The sequence below is a fragment of the Brassica napus genome, chromosome C4 (genome assembly GCF_020379485.1).
Source record: "Brassica napus cultivar Da-Ae chromosome C4, Da-Ae, whole genome shotgun sequence".
Taxonomy (NCBI): Eukaryota; Viridiplantae; Streptophyta; class Magnoliopsida; order Brassicales; family Brassicaceae; genus Brassica; species Brassica napus.
In genome coordinates this window covers 9,394,692-9,413,718 of record NC_063447.1, presented here as the reverse complement: position 1 = coordinate 9,413,718, position 19,027 = coordinate 9,394,692, and the positions used below count along the sequence as shown (strand labels likewise).

The following is a 19,027-nucleotide window of genomic DNA, read 5'->3' as shown; positions in this document are numbered from 1 at the left end:
AATTTCTAAAATTGATATGGGTTTTCTCTGTTTCTCTATAAACTAATGTATGTTAGTACGAATCTATGTTAATCGAGTGAGAATTAAAACATCAAGGGTTGTATACGATTTCTCTGTGTCCAATTCCTTTTTTTTTAAAAACTGCGAAGTTCTAATCTTCTGATTCATAGAAAACTTCATTTTCCGTTTGGTGATAGTACCTTTTACATCAAGTGAAAATTAAAACATTGTTGGTTTCATTTCTTTGTTTCCAATTTTTTTTTTCAGGTATGGCTTCTTCTTCGGGTGAACGAAAGTATCCTCGTCGTCTGTATGATGTTGGAAAAATCCCAATTTAGAGTAGGAGCATGAGCCATAGTTGTTTCTTGGCCAACATTCAAACGGTGCTAGAAGCTGTTGGGGATGATGTTACGTCTGACTTGAGGGAATCAGCTGTAGGAGTGATTGTGAAGCTGAAAGAGTTGGAATACACTTGGTCTGCTTCTTGCGTTCACCATTTTCTCGCTAATCAAATGGCCATCGAGAGCAGTCATGAGATGTGGTCCTTGATAGATTGTATGCCGATGCGGTTCTCTCTGTATGAGTTTGGAGAGATTACAGGACTAAATTGTGATTCTTTTGACAAGGATGAGATTTGGGATGTGAAGCATGAAAGTTTTTGGCTGGAGATGGAAGCTCCGACTTCGGAAGGACCTACATTGAAAGAGCTACAAGCCATTTTACCTATTTGCAGAAATTGGACTCGGGAGAACCGAGTGATGATAGTTATAATTTAAATGTTGTAGGACGTGTAACATGGATGATTTATTTCAGTACTTGTCTTGTGATGTATAACTTGGATGATTTTGTTTTAGTACTTGTAGTACAAGTATGATTTACTGGTTGCATTGATCGATTATAATTCATCAAATATGGCATCTTGATTAGTTAAAAGATACAGAAAGGCTAGATAATATTGATAAAGCTTTACAAAATATTGCTTCAGACTAAAACGTCATCTTGATAATGAAAAGTAATGTACCACCAAATACCATAGTGCAAAAGTAACGCAACACCAAAGAGTATACCACTGAATGTAGCACCAACCTAAATGAAATCTAATGACCAAAGCCTGAAAGTAGATTGAATTAAAAGATGCAGTTGTAAACCACCATGAAAGTGGACCACGTGTTGTTGAATGAAAGGTAAAAGGAAGAAGAGGACAAAGAACGTAAAACCTACATTGGAAAAACGTGATCGTAATCTATTAGATTAAACCAAGGTTCCAAATAGGTTTAAATTAATTTAAACCAAAATAACTCTAAACCAAATTTCAAAATTAATTAAAAATGAATTCAATCAATCTAAACCGGGATCCAATTTAGTTAAATCGAAATTTATTTGAATTCAGCCAGAAATTCTAATTGTGTCCCACTCTAGTAATTAAAATTTATTTAAAAAGTATGCCGCTAAAGACGGGAATTTCAAAAATCTGTCACCAAATGAATACAAAAGTCGATTGCAAATTTAAATCTGGTAAACAAATCTATCATAAAAATTTATGTCTATTATCGACAAACATATTTGTCTCAAAACTCTGACTACTTCGAAAAAAATCTGATGACTTCAACAAATCGATTACAACATATGACAGACTAAAATAGATAAATCTATCGACAATATTAAATCGGTCACACAAATCTGCTAGCTTCAAAACATCTGTCGTAACAGAAAAGTCTGCCACCAAATACAAGGCAAATATAAAATTTACAACAGTTTAATTTAACAGATTTATATTCTGATAGATTTATTTTTCGTTAAATAAATTTGCCAGAATTTTTTTAATAATTTTAAATGGCACTTTTGTAATATGAATTTTTGATTATAACTAAGGATATTTTCGACCATAAAATATTTTTGGTAATTTTAAACTTTTAAAAGTTATTCTAGTAATTTATAAACTAATTTGACTCATTCTAGTAAACTTACCAAAAAGGAAAAAAAAATGCATCGGTGATTAATGATTAACATGGTCATTAGTCATTCACCAAACTGTACTAGTGAGAGCATGCACTCCACCGAGCCTAGTGGGTATGCTAAGCACGTTGCCGTGCCACTCAATCTTACCCCAAATTTCCAAATTTTGACGTCTTTCGAGAGCAATTTCCGCACACCATATTATTTTCGTCTCACACACGTATTCCTGCCACAAAATCGCCAATCTTCCACCATGATCCGCCAATAAACAAAAACGGTTTATATCACAAGCCAATCTAGGCAATCCTTCCAGACAACACTTTAAAGGTTTCCATATTCTTTCTTTGAGGTCATACCAACAGATCTTCCTGTCACAATAACAGTAGAACACGTCCTCTATCACACAGTAAGATGATCCCGAACAACCCCATCTCTTATTCATGCATATGTCCGCCTCTCTCCATTTACCTTTATGCACCTTGTAAGTCACTTTTTTTTCCTCAGATCTCACGTAGAGGGTTCCTTGATAACTTATGCTTCGGTACTTTGAGCCTTTGCAAATCTCTTCGCTAGGAATCTGTAAAAACTCCCAAGTTTTAGACTTGGTATCAAAAACTTCCATCCAATTGTTTGAATCGATATTTTCGCACCCTCCCGTTATATATATTTTCCCATCAAGGGTGCAAGCAGATGGCAACACACGGGCCACCCGCATGCTTGGAGCCTCAAGCCACACGTGGGGACGACTAGTGTCCATGACCATAACGCTAGAAGAGGCATTTTTCTCTGATCCGCCGCCGCCAATGACATAGATATTAGTTCCTACCACTGCAACCGTCGACGGGGATGTAAAGTTATATTGGGGAGATGGAATCGGGACCAAAACTTTTTTGGAGGTATTTAGAATGAACCAACTTAAAAGTTTGCTGGCATGGAGTTTTAAGCACACATAGATACAACTCTCTGTTCGGCCTAAGAGGGTTCTTGTTTGGTAAAGCTCTGTTGAAGCAATGAGAGAGTGAAATCTCTTAGAAACTAAAGATAGAGATGGATACTCGAATCTTGAGACTCGGGCTAAACAGTTTAATACTAAATCATTAGGAAGCATCAAAATACTTTTAACTCGAGGCTCTTCTAAATCATTCATTATGATTTTTTTGTCTCTTAGGGTTTATTCCTTCTTCTTTTTTTTTTCTCCAACCCAAATCTTCTTATATATAGGGAATTATATTTCCTTTTCTCTTAAGGAATTCTGATTCTTTTGACATCCATAATGCTAATCTTATTATCTCACCCCAATTCCAATGTTTCTAATTTCGACTCACAATCAACTTTTAGATAATATATACGTTAGTAGGTATTTTATTACTTACCTGCTATTATTTAGATTTTAATGGATTCTTAATCGATACATGAAGTGTTAGCTGTTACAAATAGTTTTGGGGCTATTTGATAGATAACTAATTAATTGTTAATAGTTTCATTAACTGATATATGATTTGTTAGTCGATACATTTGTTTGATACATAGATTGTTAGATGATACTGAAATTATTAGCTGATATGTTAGTTGATATATAGATTGTTACCTGCTAGCTATGTAAATATTTAGCTGATAAATCTAGAGTTACTTGTTTTCGATAAAGCATTAAGGTATTTTCGTCTGCACAGTGTCAAAAAGTTACTCTTTTTTGGGTTATCCATAATTATGGGCATTCAGCTAATTTGGACCTTAATTGGGTATATTCCACACATTCACTCTTCTAATAAATATATAAATAAATAATTAAAAAAATAAAATAAAAATTTAAAAATAGTTTCAAACATAATTTTCGATTTTCAAAAAGAAATTTCGAAAAGAAATTCAAAAATAAAATTTCAAATTTTTTTTTTAATTATTTTTTTACAAAAAGTTCAAATTTGAAAAAGTATAATTCGAAAACATAAAAAATAATTTTTTATTTTATTTTATTTATTTAAATAATGATTTATTATATATATAGAGAACAAGGGTGTAAGAGTCTTTTACCACTTAATAAATAAGATATTTTTGAAAATGTCTCTATAGCGGTGATAAAGATGAAAAATGGTACCATAAAAGTGGTAAACATGAAATTTCTCTTTTTCATATTTAGTTCATAGAACACTTATTTTAATACAATATAAATTATAATCATAAATTTATAAAATAACATAATTTTTATTTCACGGTAAAATTTCAATTAACATTAATTATAATAATATTATATTATTAATTACGAAACTAATTAATGCATTAATTATAAAAAAATATTAAAAATTAAAATTTATTGTTAAAATTGATTTAGTATAAATACTTTAGTGATTATTAAAATTTAATAGAAATAACTAAATAAGTTACATTTTAATTAAGTGGTCCTAGTATGACTTGTGAATAGTCGATAAAAAATATGACCCTAAATTCATAGATTAGATGATAAAATAAAAAGTTAAGACTAACTCAAATTTTGAATCTTTGGATTTTGAATTTTAAACCCAAATCTATCAAATTCATAATACTTAATTTTCAATATTTTTAATTATTAGTACTTATAAATTGTTGAGCGAATATCACATCATTTTATACAATTTAATAGTATTTAATAATCAATGATCCAGTGACGTATAATCATCTTTAAATTTCTAAAATGCTATGGAAAAAATATTTTATAAAATGTCTTATAAATTCTATAACATATTCTAATCAATGAACTATTACACAATTTAGATTAAGTGGGGGTTATTGGTTGTTGTATTTTTATGGATTTGAAAATCCGAACTAAATCTAGTGTTATTGTTTCTATGATTTTCAAATCCGTATTAAAATCATGTGTTATTGGTTTAATGATTCATAAATTCTATATTAAATCAAGTGTTATTCAATCGTACGGATTTACTAATAAATTTGATTTTATAATGGATTTGAATATATTTGGTTGAATTTTTTTGTTAAAAGTACAAAGACTCAAATCCGAGGGAAAATCTCCGTATTTGTAAATACTAATCCGAAAGAATTTAAAAATCTGCATATTTTATTTGAATTTATAAATACTACGTAGATTTTTAAATCAATCAAAATATATAAACGTATGATTGAATAACACTTAATTAGAATTAGAATTTATGAATCATTGAACCAATAACATATGATTTCAATACATATTTTAAAATCGTAGAACCAATAACATTAAATTTAATTTGGATTTTCAAGTACAAATTTTCTTTTGAACCAAAGGTACAAATTTATTTTCTAATCTTTTGTGTGTTTATGGCTAAAAAATGTTAATAAATATAAAATTTAAAAATTGTGCGGCAAAATAGGAAAATTTTGTTTTCGGTGGCCTACAATATTTTAAAAAGGCCCATATTTCCACGTGGAAAGAAAACCACTAGTTCAGAAGATTCAAAATAATCGCGCGTGGTTCACTTTCAATATCTAGTCGCGTGAAATGTTTTAATAAAAAACCACACCACCGATTTAAACGTAGAAACCAAAATTCCTCTCCCTTGACGGCACTAACAAGACGAGCAACAAAAAAATTTTGAAAAGAGAGAGAAAAAAAAAGTTAAGGGAGACGATACGAAGAAGTCTGGTACATAGATCGATAACATCGGCGGAGATTTGATTGATTGATTGATTGATTTTGTGAAAAAAATGGCGGAGGACGAGAAGATATTGAAGGATGCGAAGAAGCTTCCGTGGGAGGATCGCCTCGCGCACAAGAACTGGAAAGTTAGGAACGAGGCCAACGTCGACCTAGCTTCCGTCTGCGATTCTATCACCGATCCTAAGGACCCTCGCCTCCGCGATTTCGGTGAGTTAGGGTTTTTGATTTTTCGAGGCTTAGATCTGACTGTGGCGGTCTATCTCGCTGCGGATCTGAGAATGTGACCTCTCTAGAGTTCGATTTCTGATTTGTTGTTGCTGTTTTGCAGGTCACTTGTTTAGGAAGACGGTGGCGGATTCGAATGCGCCGGTGCAAGAGAAGGCGCTTGAGGCATTGGTTGCGTTTTTGAAGGCAGCCGATGCAGACGCTGGGAGGTATGGTTTCTGTTTATTTTGTTTAATGCTGTAGAGAAAGGGGGCGGAGAAAGTGGTTGTTTGCATGTGGATATTTAGCGTGTTTCTGGTTTTTGAAGGTATGCGAAGGAAGTTTGTGATGCCATTGCGGCTAAATGTCTCACGGGTCGGCCCAAGACTGTGCAGAAGGCGCAGGACGCTCTCTTGCTTTGGGTGGAATTAGAAGCTGTTGATGTGTTTCTGGTATGCCACTCATTCTTCGTTCTCGCAAGTCTGAAAGGTTTATCTAGTTACGTAGGGGTTCACAATCTAGTCACAGCACTGCTTGCTATAGATTGAGGATGTCGGTGTATTGAAAACTAGATAGGTGAGCTGACATAGAAATGATAGTGCTTTATGACCCAGAATGCAACCATGTGGCTCTGTGGCCCAGTTCTGTGCTGTGCTAGGTTCTAGTGTGACGGAATAAGAAAGGAGCATTTTCAAAAATTATGGCTGACATATTGTCTTCAGCTTTCTGTATTTAAGGTCAAGAATCATATGTGGTCTGTTCCACTAATTAGCGTTTCCGCTTTTGAGTTTTTGTTACTGTGTCTCGATCTGTTTAGGGTCATCTCTCCCACAATCCTAGTTTTTTTCTGTAGGAAGAATAGATCTGGATACCTTCTTCATTGTTTTTTTGAAGATGCCTACTAAAGTGTTTTGTTCTAAATATTATTTCGTGCAGCACTTTTAATTTTGTGGCCCGAGTATTAACATCCCGGTTAAAACGATAACTCCACTTAATATGCATCGTTTCAGTCATTTTGATTTTTTTTAAATGTCAAGAAGATATTTCCTGGGAGTTGTGTTGTATCAGGAGAACATCGTACGTATACAAGTTAACATATTTGGCATGATTGTAGGATACATTGGAGAAAGCTATAAAGAATAAAGTTGCAAAGGCTGTGGTACCTGCAGTAGACGTTATGTTTCTAGCTATCAGGTCTGTTTTGAAGTCCTAGTTAGTTTTCTGCACTGGTTCTTTATATCTTTGATCTGAAATAACACACTAGTTATTTTTCTATCTTAGTGAGTTTGGATCGAAGATTATTCCACCCAAAAGGATTTTAAAGATGCTTCCTGAACTTTTCGATCATCAAGATCAGAATGTCCGTGCATCTGCCAAAGGGGTGACTATTGAGCTATGCCGTTGGATTGGAAAAGACCCTGTAAAATCTATTTTGTTTGAGAAAATGAGGGATACAATGGTAAGATTTATGTTGATCTGTACGTTTGCAGCTTAGCCATTTCGCCAAGATGATATGAACTGGATTAAAATTGCTTTTGTTTGTGGAGTTGGAAACTGAAATATGAGTTTCTAGTCAGAACATATAGAAGATAGTTTACAAATCAGAACAACACCCTTGGCTGAAAATCTGTTTATGATTGAAATTTTTAGTTGAGATTGCCTTCTTAGAGTTATGCAAACTATAATCTTTGTAAAATCTTCCTTAATTCTCTTAAGCTCTAGTGCTAATATTCGATTTTATTGTTATTATGTAAGAAAAAAGAGCTGGAGGCTGAGCTTGCCAATGTTTCAGGGGGTGCTAAGCCTTCTCGAAAGATAAGGTAACTACCACATACTACAAAAATTGTTAATTTATCCATTGTCTTAACTATCACATACTAGATCCAGTTTTATCTTCATGCAGCTTATGATTTGTGAATGTTTTCAATTTGCTTTGTAAAGTTTCTGGATAATTAAATTCTTATACATGAGGAGTCTTATTCGATTCATGATCACTTTGTTCGCCTCGTGAATTTTGTTAGTTCAAGAAACTACTAGCATGATTTTTGAAAAGCTGGAATTAAAATATTTATGTATTTGGCTTTCAAGATCTGAACAAGATAAAGAGCCAGAGGCAGAAGCTAGTTCTGATGTGGTTGGTAATGGGCCCACTGAAGAACCTGTTGCTGATGGTATGTAGCTTGTACTTCAATGAATTGTTTCTTCATTAAGTAATTTTGAGAAAGCTGCTAACGTTAATTCTTTTTATCGACCCATTACGATCAGCGCCCCAGGAAATAGATGAATACGATCTTATGGATCCTGTGGATATTTTGACTCCTTTGGAAAAGTCTGGGTTCTGGGAAGGAGTGGTGAGTGGTGGATTCTTAATGCCACATTGTCATATTTTATGCTCCATTTCTTGCGATGGTCCTCTATTGAAAGAAGTTTCTATGAGATACTACTCACTTCCCATTTTTGATTGCATGTCACACGTAACATAAACTACGTTTGCCTCTCTTTTAGAAAAAAACAAAGTGGTTAGAACGTAAGGAGGCTGTTGCAGAGCTAACAAAGCTTGCTTCGACGAAAAAGATAGCTCCTGGTGATTTTTCAGAAATTTGTCGGACCTTAAAGAAGGTAAACTTTCCACAATAAGAACTTTAGGCGCCATTATTTGTTATTTTTGTATTATAAATCTTTGTATGTTTTAGCTCCCTTGCAGTATTATCTGATTGGTGATGATGCATTCTGCAAACATATGTGCTTATTGATTAATCTGTAGTTTGAAGTTCATGCGTTTTATTTAAACCTTCAACTGGCAAAATGTTTGCTGATCACAGTTTTAGTGTGTAGATGCTGCTGTATTTCGAGGTTTATTACTGCTTACCTATTTATACGTGCGATTTGATAGTATTTGTAATTAACTATAATCGCAGCTTATCACCGATGTGAACTTAGCTGTTGCAGTGGAAGCTATTCAGGCCATTGGAAATCTTGCACGTGGATTAAGAACACATTTCTCCGCTAGTTCACGGTTCATGCTACCTGTTTTACTTGTGAGTCTTGTAGAATCGTTTATCCAAAATTATTATCACTGGAAGATTGATTCAGTCTTTGGAGTATAAACATTCTTTCCTCAGATAAAATTGGGCTTAGGTTTCTGACTGAGTTTTAGTCCATCATTTGATCTTAAACTTGGTGGCTTTTTAACAGGAAAAATTGAAAGAGAAAAAGCCAACAGTCGCAGAGGCACTTACACAAACGTTACAAGCAATGTACAAAGCTGGGTGTTTAAATCTTGTTGACATTATAGAAGGCAAGGGTCATTTTTATCTTGGATTACTTTATGAAGCACTATTGATTTGCTTATGATTATCTTGTGTTGAGATACTTATATTGTTATTCAGACGTTTGGCGACTGATTTGTTTAAACATTTCTATATTTCATCAGTTTTTAAATTAACTTTGCTCTCCTTTGCAGATGTAAAGACCGCAGTGAAAAACAAAGTGCCGCTTGTGCGTTCGTTAACTTTAAATTGGTTGACGTTCTGCCTTGAAACAAGTAACAAGGCTCTTATTCTAAAGGCGCACAAAGAATATGTCCCATTATGTATGGAGGTTAGTATTTTTGTGCCTAATGGCTCCTAAATTCACTTTTAGTTAACAGAAGCATGGTACTGTTAGATAATAGCAAAAAGTTGCTCAATAATGCAAGCATAGTTATATGCAACAGCCTAGTGATGAAAGCCAGGGCAAATAACGTGAGAAATGTTCCAGTGTCAGTGGGGCTGAATTTTGATCGCTGTTACCACTTCTCCGTCGAAAAATAATAAATTATTTAAACTTATACTTTATTGAATGCCTGGAATTCGTAATGATGTAGTGTCTCAATGATGGAACTCCTGATGTGAGGGATGCATCATTTTCGGCTTTGGCTGCAATAGCGAAGGTATAAATATTATATTGTGGATGAACAGTAACCTATTCTCTTTATCGTCAGAAATGTGGATAAGTGACTCTTGTACTTCACGTATTTCTAATCCTTATATGTTATCTTTCGGTTATGTTAGTCTGTAGGTATGAGACCTTTGGAAAAGTCGTTGGAAAAACTTGATGATGTTAGAAGAAAGAAACTTTCAGAAATGATTGCAAGCTCTGGTGGTGAATCAGCTAGTACAAGCTCAGGTATGTAGACTTCTATTCCACACAGCTGTTAAGCTGAACAACAAGTTTTGCATGTGGTTTACTTCCCATTCTAATTGGATGTTGTTTTCTTATAAAAGTGACAGTTCAGTCTTCAGTTGGGGGCACGGCCACAGTGGTAAGTTCATATTCAGATCTCCAGTGTCACTTCGCACTTAGTTCTATAAATACTTCTTATTTTTTCCTTATGATGGGAGAAGGGTAAGCCATCTCGGATGTTTGACCCAGTTAGTATTAAATGCCATCCTGTTTTCCAGAGATGAGTTTATGTTTTATATCCGTTCACGTAGTTATGCCACTTCAAAAATTTATGCAGAACTCAGAAGCACCCGTTGTAAGGAAATCAGCAGCAAGCATGCTGAGCGGGAAAAGACCTGCCCTTTCTGCTGTGAGTTTCTTCTTACATTCTTTTTTTTTGTTTTGCTGTTAGTGTTTCACCTTGCAATTTTCTGGAGGTTTCAGTTACTTACAATACTTTTCTTTTCCTCAATTCCACAATGACTTGAAAGTTAACCCCCTGGTCAACAACGTAATGAAAAGGGACTTAATGAGAGATTTTGTTTTATTTTGTTGTCTAAATACATGTGCTCCCATTAAATATTGATTTTTATAGCCTGCGAGCAAGAAGACTGGGACAGCCAAAACAGGTGGAAGCAAAAAAGATGCTGCTGTACGGAATGAAAGTTCAAAATCTGTTGAACCTCCTGAAGATGTTGAGGTATATATTAGTTAGTATACTTATAAAATTAGATTCTTCTTTACAAAACCTGTTATGACAGTGACTCTGTCCGTTGATCATACTTTTATGGTGCTAACATCTAATTCTTCTTTTCAATTTTAGCCTGCTGAGATGGGTCTTGAAGAAATTGAAAACAGATTAGGTTCTCTTGTAAAAACAGAAACTATTTCTCTGTTGAAGAGCGCTGTATGGAAAGAAAGACTTGAAGGTTTGTTGAATGTCTTGAGGACTCCTTTATTGTTTTTTATGTTTTCTCTTTTATTTTTGAGTTTTGCTCGAGTGGTTAAACTCGTTTTTACTACACATAAGATAAAATCGTTTATTGGTTTGTAAGTATTTGCCAGTTTGGTGATTTTTTCATAACTTTTCCACGCAGCAACTTTGTCTTTGAAAGAAGAGATCGAAGGACTTCAAGAACTAGACAAGTCGGTGGAGATCTTGGTTCGGTTGTTATGTGCAGTTCCTGGTTGGAATGATAAAAATGTGCAGGTGTACTTTCAACTCCATCTAAAATCTTTTTATTTGTACGTCTTAGAATTGTTCCCCTAAAATAATTCTGAGAAGTTCACATGAGCATATTACTTGGAAATGCAGGTTCAACAACAGGTCATTGAAATTATCACCTACATATCTTCGACTGCGGCAAAGTTTCCTAAGAAGTGTGTCGTACTTTGCATTACGGGTAAGTGTCATATAACGAAAAAACTAATTTCATTTGATGATTGCTATACTCTGACGGGAGTTCTGTTATTATCTAAAGTATTAGTTCGTAGCTCATTTGCCTGAGTTTTCTCTACTAATTCACAGGCGCTAGTGAACGAGTTGCAGATATAAAGACACGAGCCTCTGCTATGAAGTGTCTTACTGCTTTCTGCGAAGCAGTTGGTCCTGGATTTGTTTTTGAGAGGGTAGGTGCTGCTTTGATCAATGTTTTTTGGCTTTCAGATTAATTAGATCAGAATGATAATTATGGTCTTTTGCTTGTAGCTTTACAAAATCATGAACGGGCACAAGAATCCCAAGGTTCTTAGTGAAGGCTTGTTATGGATGGTTTCGGCAGTTGATGACTTTGGCGTCTCACTTTTGAAACTTAAGGTTTTGAATTTTTTATAACTTGAAGTTTCTAGCTCCCAATTTCTGGGTTAGTTTAACTGCAGTATCTAGGTTATTTTCCTACTTGACAAAGGATTTTTTTTTTCTATTTGACAGGACTTAATAGATTTTTGTAAGGATGTTGGGTTGCAATCTAGCACAGCTGCCACCAGAAATGCTACAATCAAACTTTTGGGTGCTTTACACAAGTTTGTTGGTCCAGGTAGCTACAAATTCCTGTTGTGTTGTATTTGATAGAAGAACATCTCCTGATAACCAAAATAAACCTAGTTTTTTCTGTCTGCAGACATTAAAGGGTTTCTTAATGATGTCAAACCTGCATTAATCAGTGCACTTGACACTGAGTATGAGAAAAACCCTTTTGAGGTACATTTGTGTGGATTGCCTTGATTGGTCGAATTCTTGTTTTCCGTGCTGTTCTTATATTCTGTTCATCAGGGAACTGTGGCTCCAAAAAGAGTTGTTAAGACGTCAGTTTCAACATCAACCTCTGGTGGAGGGCTGGATAGTTTACCTAGAGAAGATATCAGTAGCAAGATTACCCCTGAACTTCTTAAGGGCTTTGAGAGTCCTGATTGGAAGGTGAGCTACGAATTCGATTATTCGAATTTTCTTTTAGTACCTACCTAACAATTCTTTTGTAGAAATTTATACTAAACACTAGATATGAAAATGAGTATTTTAAACTTCTATAGATGCGTTTGGAGTCGATCGAAGCTGTTAATAAAATTCTGGAAGAGGCTAATAAACGCATCCAGCCAACTGGAACTGGTATGAAGTCAAAGATTTTTTTCGCATTATCTCCGTTGTTTTTTTACACTCCAAAATTAGTCATGAGTTATTGTTGTTGTCTACACCATTTTCATTTCACGTTCAATAGGAGAATTATTTGGTGGTCTACGAGGACGATTGTTGGATAGTAACAAAAATCTTGTTATGCAAACATTGACTACCATTGGAGGTGTTGCATCAGCTATGGGACCAACTGTCGAGAAGGCGAGCAAGGTTGGTGAATGTCAAGCATTGAAAATATTCTATAACCTGTAATATATCCCTGCCTACCAGTGTTACCAAATGCTTGAGTGATCTGTTTCAGGGAATTCTATCAGATGTCTTGAAATGTCTCGGTGACAACAAGAAGCACATGAGGGAATGCACCTTGGCTGCTCTGGATTTGTGGCTTGGTGCTGTGCATCTCGACAAAATGGTTCGCGATCATCTTACTTTAGGCATGTATTCTGGTTGTAAACGTAATTTGGTCAACTAACAAATTTTTGCTCTGTTAATGCAGATTCCTTACGTTATAATAGCACTAACAGATGGGAAAATGGGAGCAGAAGGACGTAAAGATCTTTTTGATTGGTTGACAAAACAACTTGCTGGACTAAGTGACTTTGTGGATGCTATACATTTACTGAAACCTGCAAGCACCGCAATGACGGTAACTCATCGACTGTCATAACTCCTTATAAGCTTTAACCAGTGTTATGTCTTTTTGTAATAATTTCAGTCTGTTATGCTTGTGTAAATCTTTCCAGGACAAATCCGCAGATGTGCGAAAAGCAGCCGAAGGATGCATTTCTGAGATCGTAAGAGTCAGTGGACAAGAAACGGTAGGTATACTTAGATTAGCTTGTTCTATTCATAGCCTAAATTATGATTTGTTCTGTGCATTTTTCCTCAGCTTGAAAAGAATATTAAAAATATCCAAGGCCCAGCATTAGCGCTTGTGCTTGAAAAAGTAAGACCAGGATTTATTCAAGGTACGTGTCCTTACCTGTTGTCAAATCAACATGTTTTCTTCTCTTCGTTCTCGTTTTTGTTCATGCTAACGATGTTGTTTTCAGAACAATTTGAATCATCAAAAGCTACGGGGGGACCAGTGTCGAAAGGTGTTTCCAAGGTTTCAAAATCAACTTCTAATGGTACCTTGAAGCAAGGAAACAGATCTGTAAGCTTCTGCATCTGAACATATTTTTCTGTATTCAGTTCGTAACGTCTGACTAGTTTTTGTGTTTATGAAGAGAGCCTTACCAACAAAGGGTTCAAGGCCTGATCAAATCACGTCTGTCCATGATATAGCTATCCAGTCACAGTCTTTGCTAAATACTAAGGACTCTAATAAGGTGAAATGAGTTTTCCAACGGTTTAAGATTTTCCCACATGTTTTATTTAGGATGACACAAATATTGGTATTTGTGTTTAATCTGCAGGAGGACAGGGAGAGGCTGGTGGTTCGTAGAATTAAATTTGAGGAGCTACGGCCAGAACAGATTCAGGATCTTGAGGTCTGTTTTCCGGAGGGATTAATTGTCTTCTGTCTTATGATCGTGTTATATAACTAATGTTGGGTGGTTGGTGCAGAATGATATGATGAAATATTTTAGGGAAGACTTGCAAAAACGATTGATGAGTCCAGACTTTAAGAAACAAGTAGATGGGCTGGATATCCTACAGAAGGTAGTTAAATGCATATATCTTGAGTCTTATTCATCTGCTAGATTTTCTTATTTATCTTTTATTAATGTTTGTATCCCTCTCAATGCAGGCGCTTCCATCTCTTTCGAAGGATATTATAGAAGTACTAGATATACTTCTTCGGTGGTTTGTGTTGCAATTATGTAAATCCAACACAACTTGTCTGCTAAAGGTAATTTGTAATTTGTAATTGTTTCTTTTGTTATTCTAGTTGCAATTTGTCACTGTTTTTAATGCATTACTAATGGAATTACATTTACTCTGGGTAAGAATAGGTTCTTGAGGTCCTTCCAGAACTCTTCAACACATTGAAGGATGAGGAATACTGCTTGACAGAAGCGGAAGCTGCTATATTTCTACCTTGTTTGGCAGAGAAGGTTAGGCATCCTATATTAAGCTAGTTTCTATTGGTGTTGGCTAGTTTATTATAATCCATTTCCTTGTGCTTCAATGTCTTTATATTGAATTCCTGTCCTTGGTGCAGTTGGGGCATAACATTGAAAAAGTAAGAGAAAAAATGCGTGAGCTGATGAAGCAGATTATCCAGGCATATTCTGTAGCAAAGACATATCCCTATATTTTGGAAGGTTTACGTTCCAAAAACAACCGTACAAGGATAGAGTGCACTGATCTTATCGGATATCTACTCGAGACTTGTGGAACTGAGGTAGTAGCGAGACTTGACAAATTATTTGATATTTCTCTCCTGTTTGAATTCTAATTTGTCTTCGTAAGCAGATAAGTGGACTACTGAAGTACTTGAATATGGTTGCAAGCTTGACAGCAGAAAGAGATGGTGAACTCAGAAAAGCTGCTTTGAACACCATGGCTACGGGTTATAAGATTCTGGGTAAGGCATGAAGCGATAGTGTATTTTTTTTCAAAATCTCATGTTCACGATGATTAGTGCACAATTTTACATATTCTCATACTCTGTTCTTTTTGTTCGTGTATTTTCATAAACATCTAGAATGAAAATCATGATTCTGAGAATTTTTGCCCATGTCCTTTGAGATTTTTTTTTTTTTTTTTTGCATTGTTTGGCTTGTTGTTGTAGGTGATGATATCTGGCGTTATGTTGGGAAGCTTACAGATGCTCAAAAGAGTATGCTTGATGATAGATTTAAGTGGAAAGTAAGCCCCAAATGCGAACTATTTTGTCTGCTTCCGTGTTTTATTTGTGAGTTGGGTTTTCATCGTTTTGCCTGCATCAGGTCAAGGAAATGGAGAAAAGAAGAGAAGGGAGACCTGGGGATGCACGAGCAGCACTAAGGCGTTCTGTTAGAGATAATGGGTGCGTAAATTTGTTGAAATTTTAGTTTAACCTCGCGTTGCATTGCCTTTGTAGCATTAAGGCGGTCTTGTCGGCTTACTCGTACTCAACATTACCGATAAGCTGAAAGTGGACGCTATAAACATATTCTTATAAATGCAAATCCTAATGTTGCATTTAGAGTCGCAAAAGTATTTCAGTGTTTTGTTTTTTTAGTAGTCAGAGACGGAAAGGATATTACGAAGTGTTTAGTTTCTCTATTATTTATGACTTTCTGTTTGTGTCCAGACCTGAAGTGGCAGAACAAAGTGGGGACCTTTCTCAAACAGTCCCTGGTCCTTTATTTCCAAGGTAATTCTTTCAACTGGTATCTGAAAGTTCTTTCAACATATATAGATTTCTGTTGTTCTTAAACTTAATCTTTTGCCTGCCCAGGCAAAACTATGGTATTTCTGAACAAATTCCGGAGAGGAACCCAGTACCTCGGACAATCGCTGGAGTTAATGGACCGGCAGACTGGAATGAGGCTTTGGACATCATTATGTTTGGCTCTCCGGAGCAGGTATATAGCGTGTCTGGGCTGATTTTAATATCAATGATTGGTTTGTTATGGAATATCTTATTCAGTTTAGGGAACATTGCTTTATACATCGTAGCAGTTTTTTTTAGTCACTAACAGGACATCATCCAAGTGTTGGTTTGGTCTTTTATTTTCGTTTTTCTTTATGTGGCAGTCGGTTGAAGGGATGAAAGTTGTGTGTCATGAGTTGGCACAGGCTTCTAATGATCCAGAAGAGAGTGCAATTGATGAACTTGTGAAGGATGCAGATGGGCTTGTTTCATGCTTAGCAAATAAGGTTTGCCTGATAAACTTTCTTTTACACTTCCATTTGTCATGCAGATTGACCACAATTCATATATATATTTATTGTTTTTGCTAGGTTGCGAAGACATTTGATGTCAGCTTAATGGGAGCTTCATCGAGGTCTTGCAAATATGTTTTGAACACACTTATGCAGGTAACAGCATAAGTGAATTGATTTTTTAAAGTGACGCTGCTTTTCTTCATTAGCTGTCTAGCCACTGAGGTTTTTTATGAAGCTCACTACTCACAAGTATGTATTACTGCAGACATTCCAAAATAAAAAACTTGCGCATGCAGTCAAAGAAGGGACTCTAGAAAGCCTTATAACAGAGCTCTTGCTTTGGCTTCTGGATGAAAGAGTTCCACGCATGGAAGATGGCAGCCAGCTTCTGAAAGCTCTGAATGTTTTGATGCTTAAAATCCTGGTTAGATATTCCTCCCAATGCTAAGGGTTTTCTTCATATGTGACTATGAAGTTCTCTGATTTCTCTTTTTACTATTAAATTCAGGATAACGCAGATCGGACGTCATCGTTTGTGGTCCTTATTAGCTTGCTACGTCCTCTAGATCCATCTAGATGGCCTTCACCTGGTACGGCTGAAGTTTATGCTGTGCGGAATCAGAAATTCTCTGATTTGGTAGTTAAATGCCTAATTAAACTTACAAAGGTAAAATTTCCATAAAAGGTATTTTAGGACAATCTTTGTTGCAACATTTTCCTTCCCTAGTCTGAAATTAGATGGTTCCAAAGCAATCGGCCAAAAGATATGCATCATATAGTTTGGTATTATATATCTGATAATTGCTTGTCTATGTTCAGCTCCTCCAAAGCACAATATATGAAGTTGAACTTGATCGACTTCTTCAGAGCATCCATGTATATCTGCAAGAGCTGGGAATGGAGGAGATACGTAGGAGGTACATCTCCTTAAATGCACTCTTTAATGTTTTGCAAATCTTAGCCTGATTATTGTGTGGAGGTTTCTTACGCAACCTTATCAACTTTTTTTTTATTTCTCTGTTTATCCAATGAGAAGAGCTGGAGCAGATGATAAACCTCTGAGGATGGTGAAAACTGTTCTACATGAACTTGTTAAGCTCCGGGGAGCTGCAATAAAGGGTCATTTGTCTCTTGTCCCTATTGACATGAGGCCACAACCCATCATTCTCGCTTATATCGATCTGAACCTTGAGGTAAAATCTCAGCCTTACGCTTCCTGTTCAAAGTTCTTGTTAAATGTGCTGAAGCGATGGTTTCTCACTGAGCACATCCTGACGATCTGTTTCCTCTGCCGCTTGATATTTCATCGATAGTAACTATTTAAATGCTTTCATTTCTTCTCACAGACTTTAGCTGCAGCAAGAATGTTAACTTCAACAGGGCCTGTGGGCCAAAACCATTGGACAGATTCAACAGCTAACACTCCCTCACCTCCTCCTATTTCGGCTGATGTTCAGTTGAAGCAAGAGCTTGGGGCGATTTTCAAGAAAATCGGTGATAAACAAACTTCCACCATTGGTCTTTACGATCTCTACCACATCACTAAGTCATATCCAAAGGTAATTGATATGGCCTTTCAAGTGTTTGTTCTTCTGTTCATCAACATACGAATTGCATAGACGCGAACTCATGTCAATACTTGTAGGTTGATATCTTTTCCCAACTTCAAAATGCAAGCGAAGCATTTCGTACTTACATCAGAGACGGTTTGGCTCAGGTCTGTAACAAATCTCCTAATAGCTTCGACAAGCACAAGCTCTAGGTGTTTTGTTGTGTATTGAAGATTTGAGTTCGGTTTTGTAGGTGGAGAAGAATGCGGCTGCGGGAAGAACGCCTTCAAGCCTACCATTGTCGACTCCTCCCCCTTCTTCCTTATCCCTTCCATCTCCCGACATCCCTTCCTTAGACGTGAAGCCTCTGATGAACCCTAAATCTGATTCATACACTGACGAGATCCGAGGCAGTAATATCAATCCAGGGACGCTAGATGCAATCAGAGAAAGGATGAGGACCATGCAACTGGCTACATCAGGAAGCCTAGAGTCAGTAAGCAAACCGCTGATGCCAACAAACGATAACAACATACCAATGGACGAACAGAACATTCCACCGAGGCAAATGGGAGAAGAGACTCCACACCCACACCCACAGCAAGTGGTTCTGCCAATGGATGAGAAAGCATTGTCGGGTCTCCAGGCACGAATGGAGAGGCTCAAAGGTGGCTCACTGGAACATATGTAGAAGAAGTCTTAAGTGCCTGGGAGTCATTTTTGTTACTTGTCTCAACTATTAATGTTAGTGATAGTAGTAAAGTAGTACCCTTTTCCATATACATATATGTAAGAGAAGAAATATTTATGGCGAAGACTGTATTGGGGCCAAAAGATTCCATGGAGTTAGTATAGTGGTGAGAAATGATGCATGTGTGGGGTATAAGATTCTTTTAAGATGAGGCGATGTATGATTCTTTCTTCCTATGTTTACAAGTTATATTTTCATGTGGAGTGATTGTTTCGATGATCTTTTGCTAGCAGCTATCCCCTAACATGAAGTTCTAGAAAATTGATGATATTTTCTCCCGAAAATCT

General features: G+C 35.9%; 2 protein-coding genes across 3 annotated transcripts; one reads left to right on the top strand and one right to left on the bottom strand.

Moving 5' to 3' along the window:
- Window positions 1-273: 273 nt before the first annotated feature.
- LOC106395910 (F-box/kelch-repeat protein At4g23580-like) lies at window positions 274-3,639 on the bottom strand. The gene has a single exon (XM_013836232.3). It carries the CDS (start codon window positions 3,101-3,103, stop codon window positions 2,024-2,026), a length of 1,080 nt encoding a protein of 359 aa, XP_013691686.3. The 5' UTR covers window positions 3,104-3,639; the 3' UTR covers window positions 274-2,023.
- A 1,811-nt stretch (window positions 3,640-5,450) lies between these two features.
- LOC106396102 (protein MOR1) lies at window positions 5,451-18,959 on the top strand. Of its 2 annotated transcripts, none has more exons than XM_013836400.3 (52): window positions 5,451-5,788; window positions 5,910-6,015; window positions 6,114-6,237; window positions 6,900-6,979; window positions 7,067-7,244; window positions 7,541-7,605; window positions 7,874-7,956; window positions 8,051-8,136; window positions 8,291-8,404; window positions 8,704-8,823; window positions 8,981-9,083; window positions 9,249-9,385; window positions 9,651-9,716; window positions 9,838-9,952; window positions 10,057-10,088; window positions 10,287-10,358; window positions 10,584-10,688; window positions 10,812-10,917; window positions 11,086-11,198; window positions 11,304-11,391; window positions 11,517-11,617; window positions 11,697-11,804; window positions 11,919-12,024; window positions 12,109-12,188; window positions 12,261-12,404; window positions 12,518-12,593; window positions 12,703-12,827; window positions 12,919-13,029; window positions 13,114-13,263; window positions 13,361-13,435; window positions 13,507-13,585; window positions 13,670-13,773; window positions 13,847-13,948; window positions 14,036-14,110; window positions 14,187-14,282; window positions 14,371-14,472; window positions 14,576-14,677; window positions 14,785-14,967; window positions 15,039-15,150; window positions 15,358-15,434; window positions 15,515-15,594; window positions 15,862-15,924; window positions 16,009-16,135; window positions 16,308-16,430; window positions 16,515-16,592; window positions 16,705-16,863; window positions 16,948-17,106; window positions 17,259-17,356; window positions 17,476-17,632; window positions 17,786-17,998; window positions 18,085-18,156; window positions 18,243-18,959. In XM_013836400.3, the coding sequence occupies exons 1-52, from the start codon at window positions 5,629-5,631 to the stop codon at window positions 18,678-18,680; spliced, it is 5,928 nt and encodes a 1,975-aa protein (XP_013691854.2). In that variant the 5' UTR covers window positions 5,451-5,628; the 3' UTR covers window positions 18,681-18,959. The 2 variants fall into 2 exon arrangements, with proteins under 2 accessions (XP_013691854.2, XP_013691853.2); XM_013836399.3 differs by having other exon boundaries at window positions 10,051-10,088.
- Window positions 18,960-19,027: the final 68 nt, after the last annotated feature.

What these genes read in the sequence shown, in the direction of transcription:
- LOC106396102 (XM_013836399.3), top strand. Translation starts at nt 5,629, where the DNA reads ATGGCGGAGGACGAGAAGATATTGAAGGATGCGAAGAAGCTTCCGTGG. An exon ending in CTGTGCATCTCGACAAAATG is followed by an intron (nt 13,030 to 13,113) that starts GTTCGCGATCAT and finishes CTGTTAATGCAG; the next exon opens with ATTCCTTACGTTATAATAGC. An exon ending in CCTGGTCCTTTATTTCCAAG is followed by an intron (nt 15,925 to 16,008) that starts GTAATTCTTTCA and finishes TTGCCTGCCCAG; the next exon opens with GCAAAACTATGGTATTTCTG.
- LOC106395910 (XM_013836232.3), bottom strand. Translation starts at nt 3,103, where the DNA reads ATGAATGATTTAGAAGAGCCTCGAGTTAAAAGTATTTTGATGCTTCCT.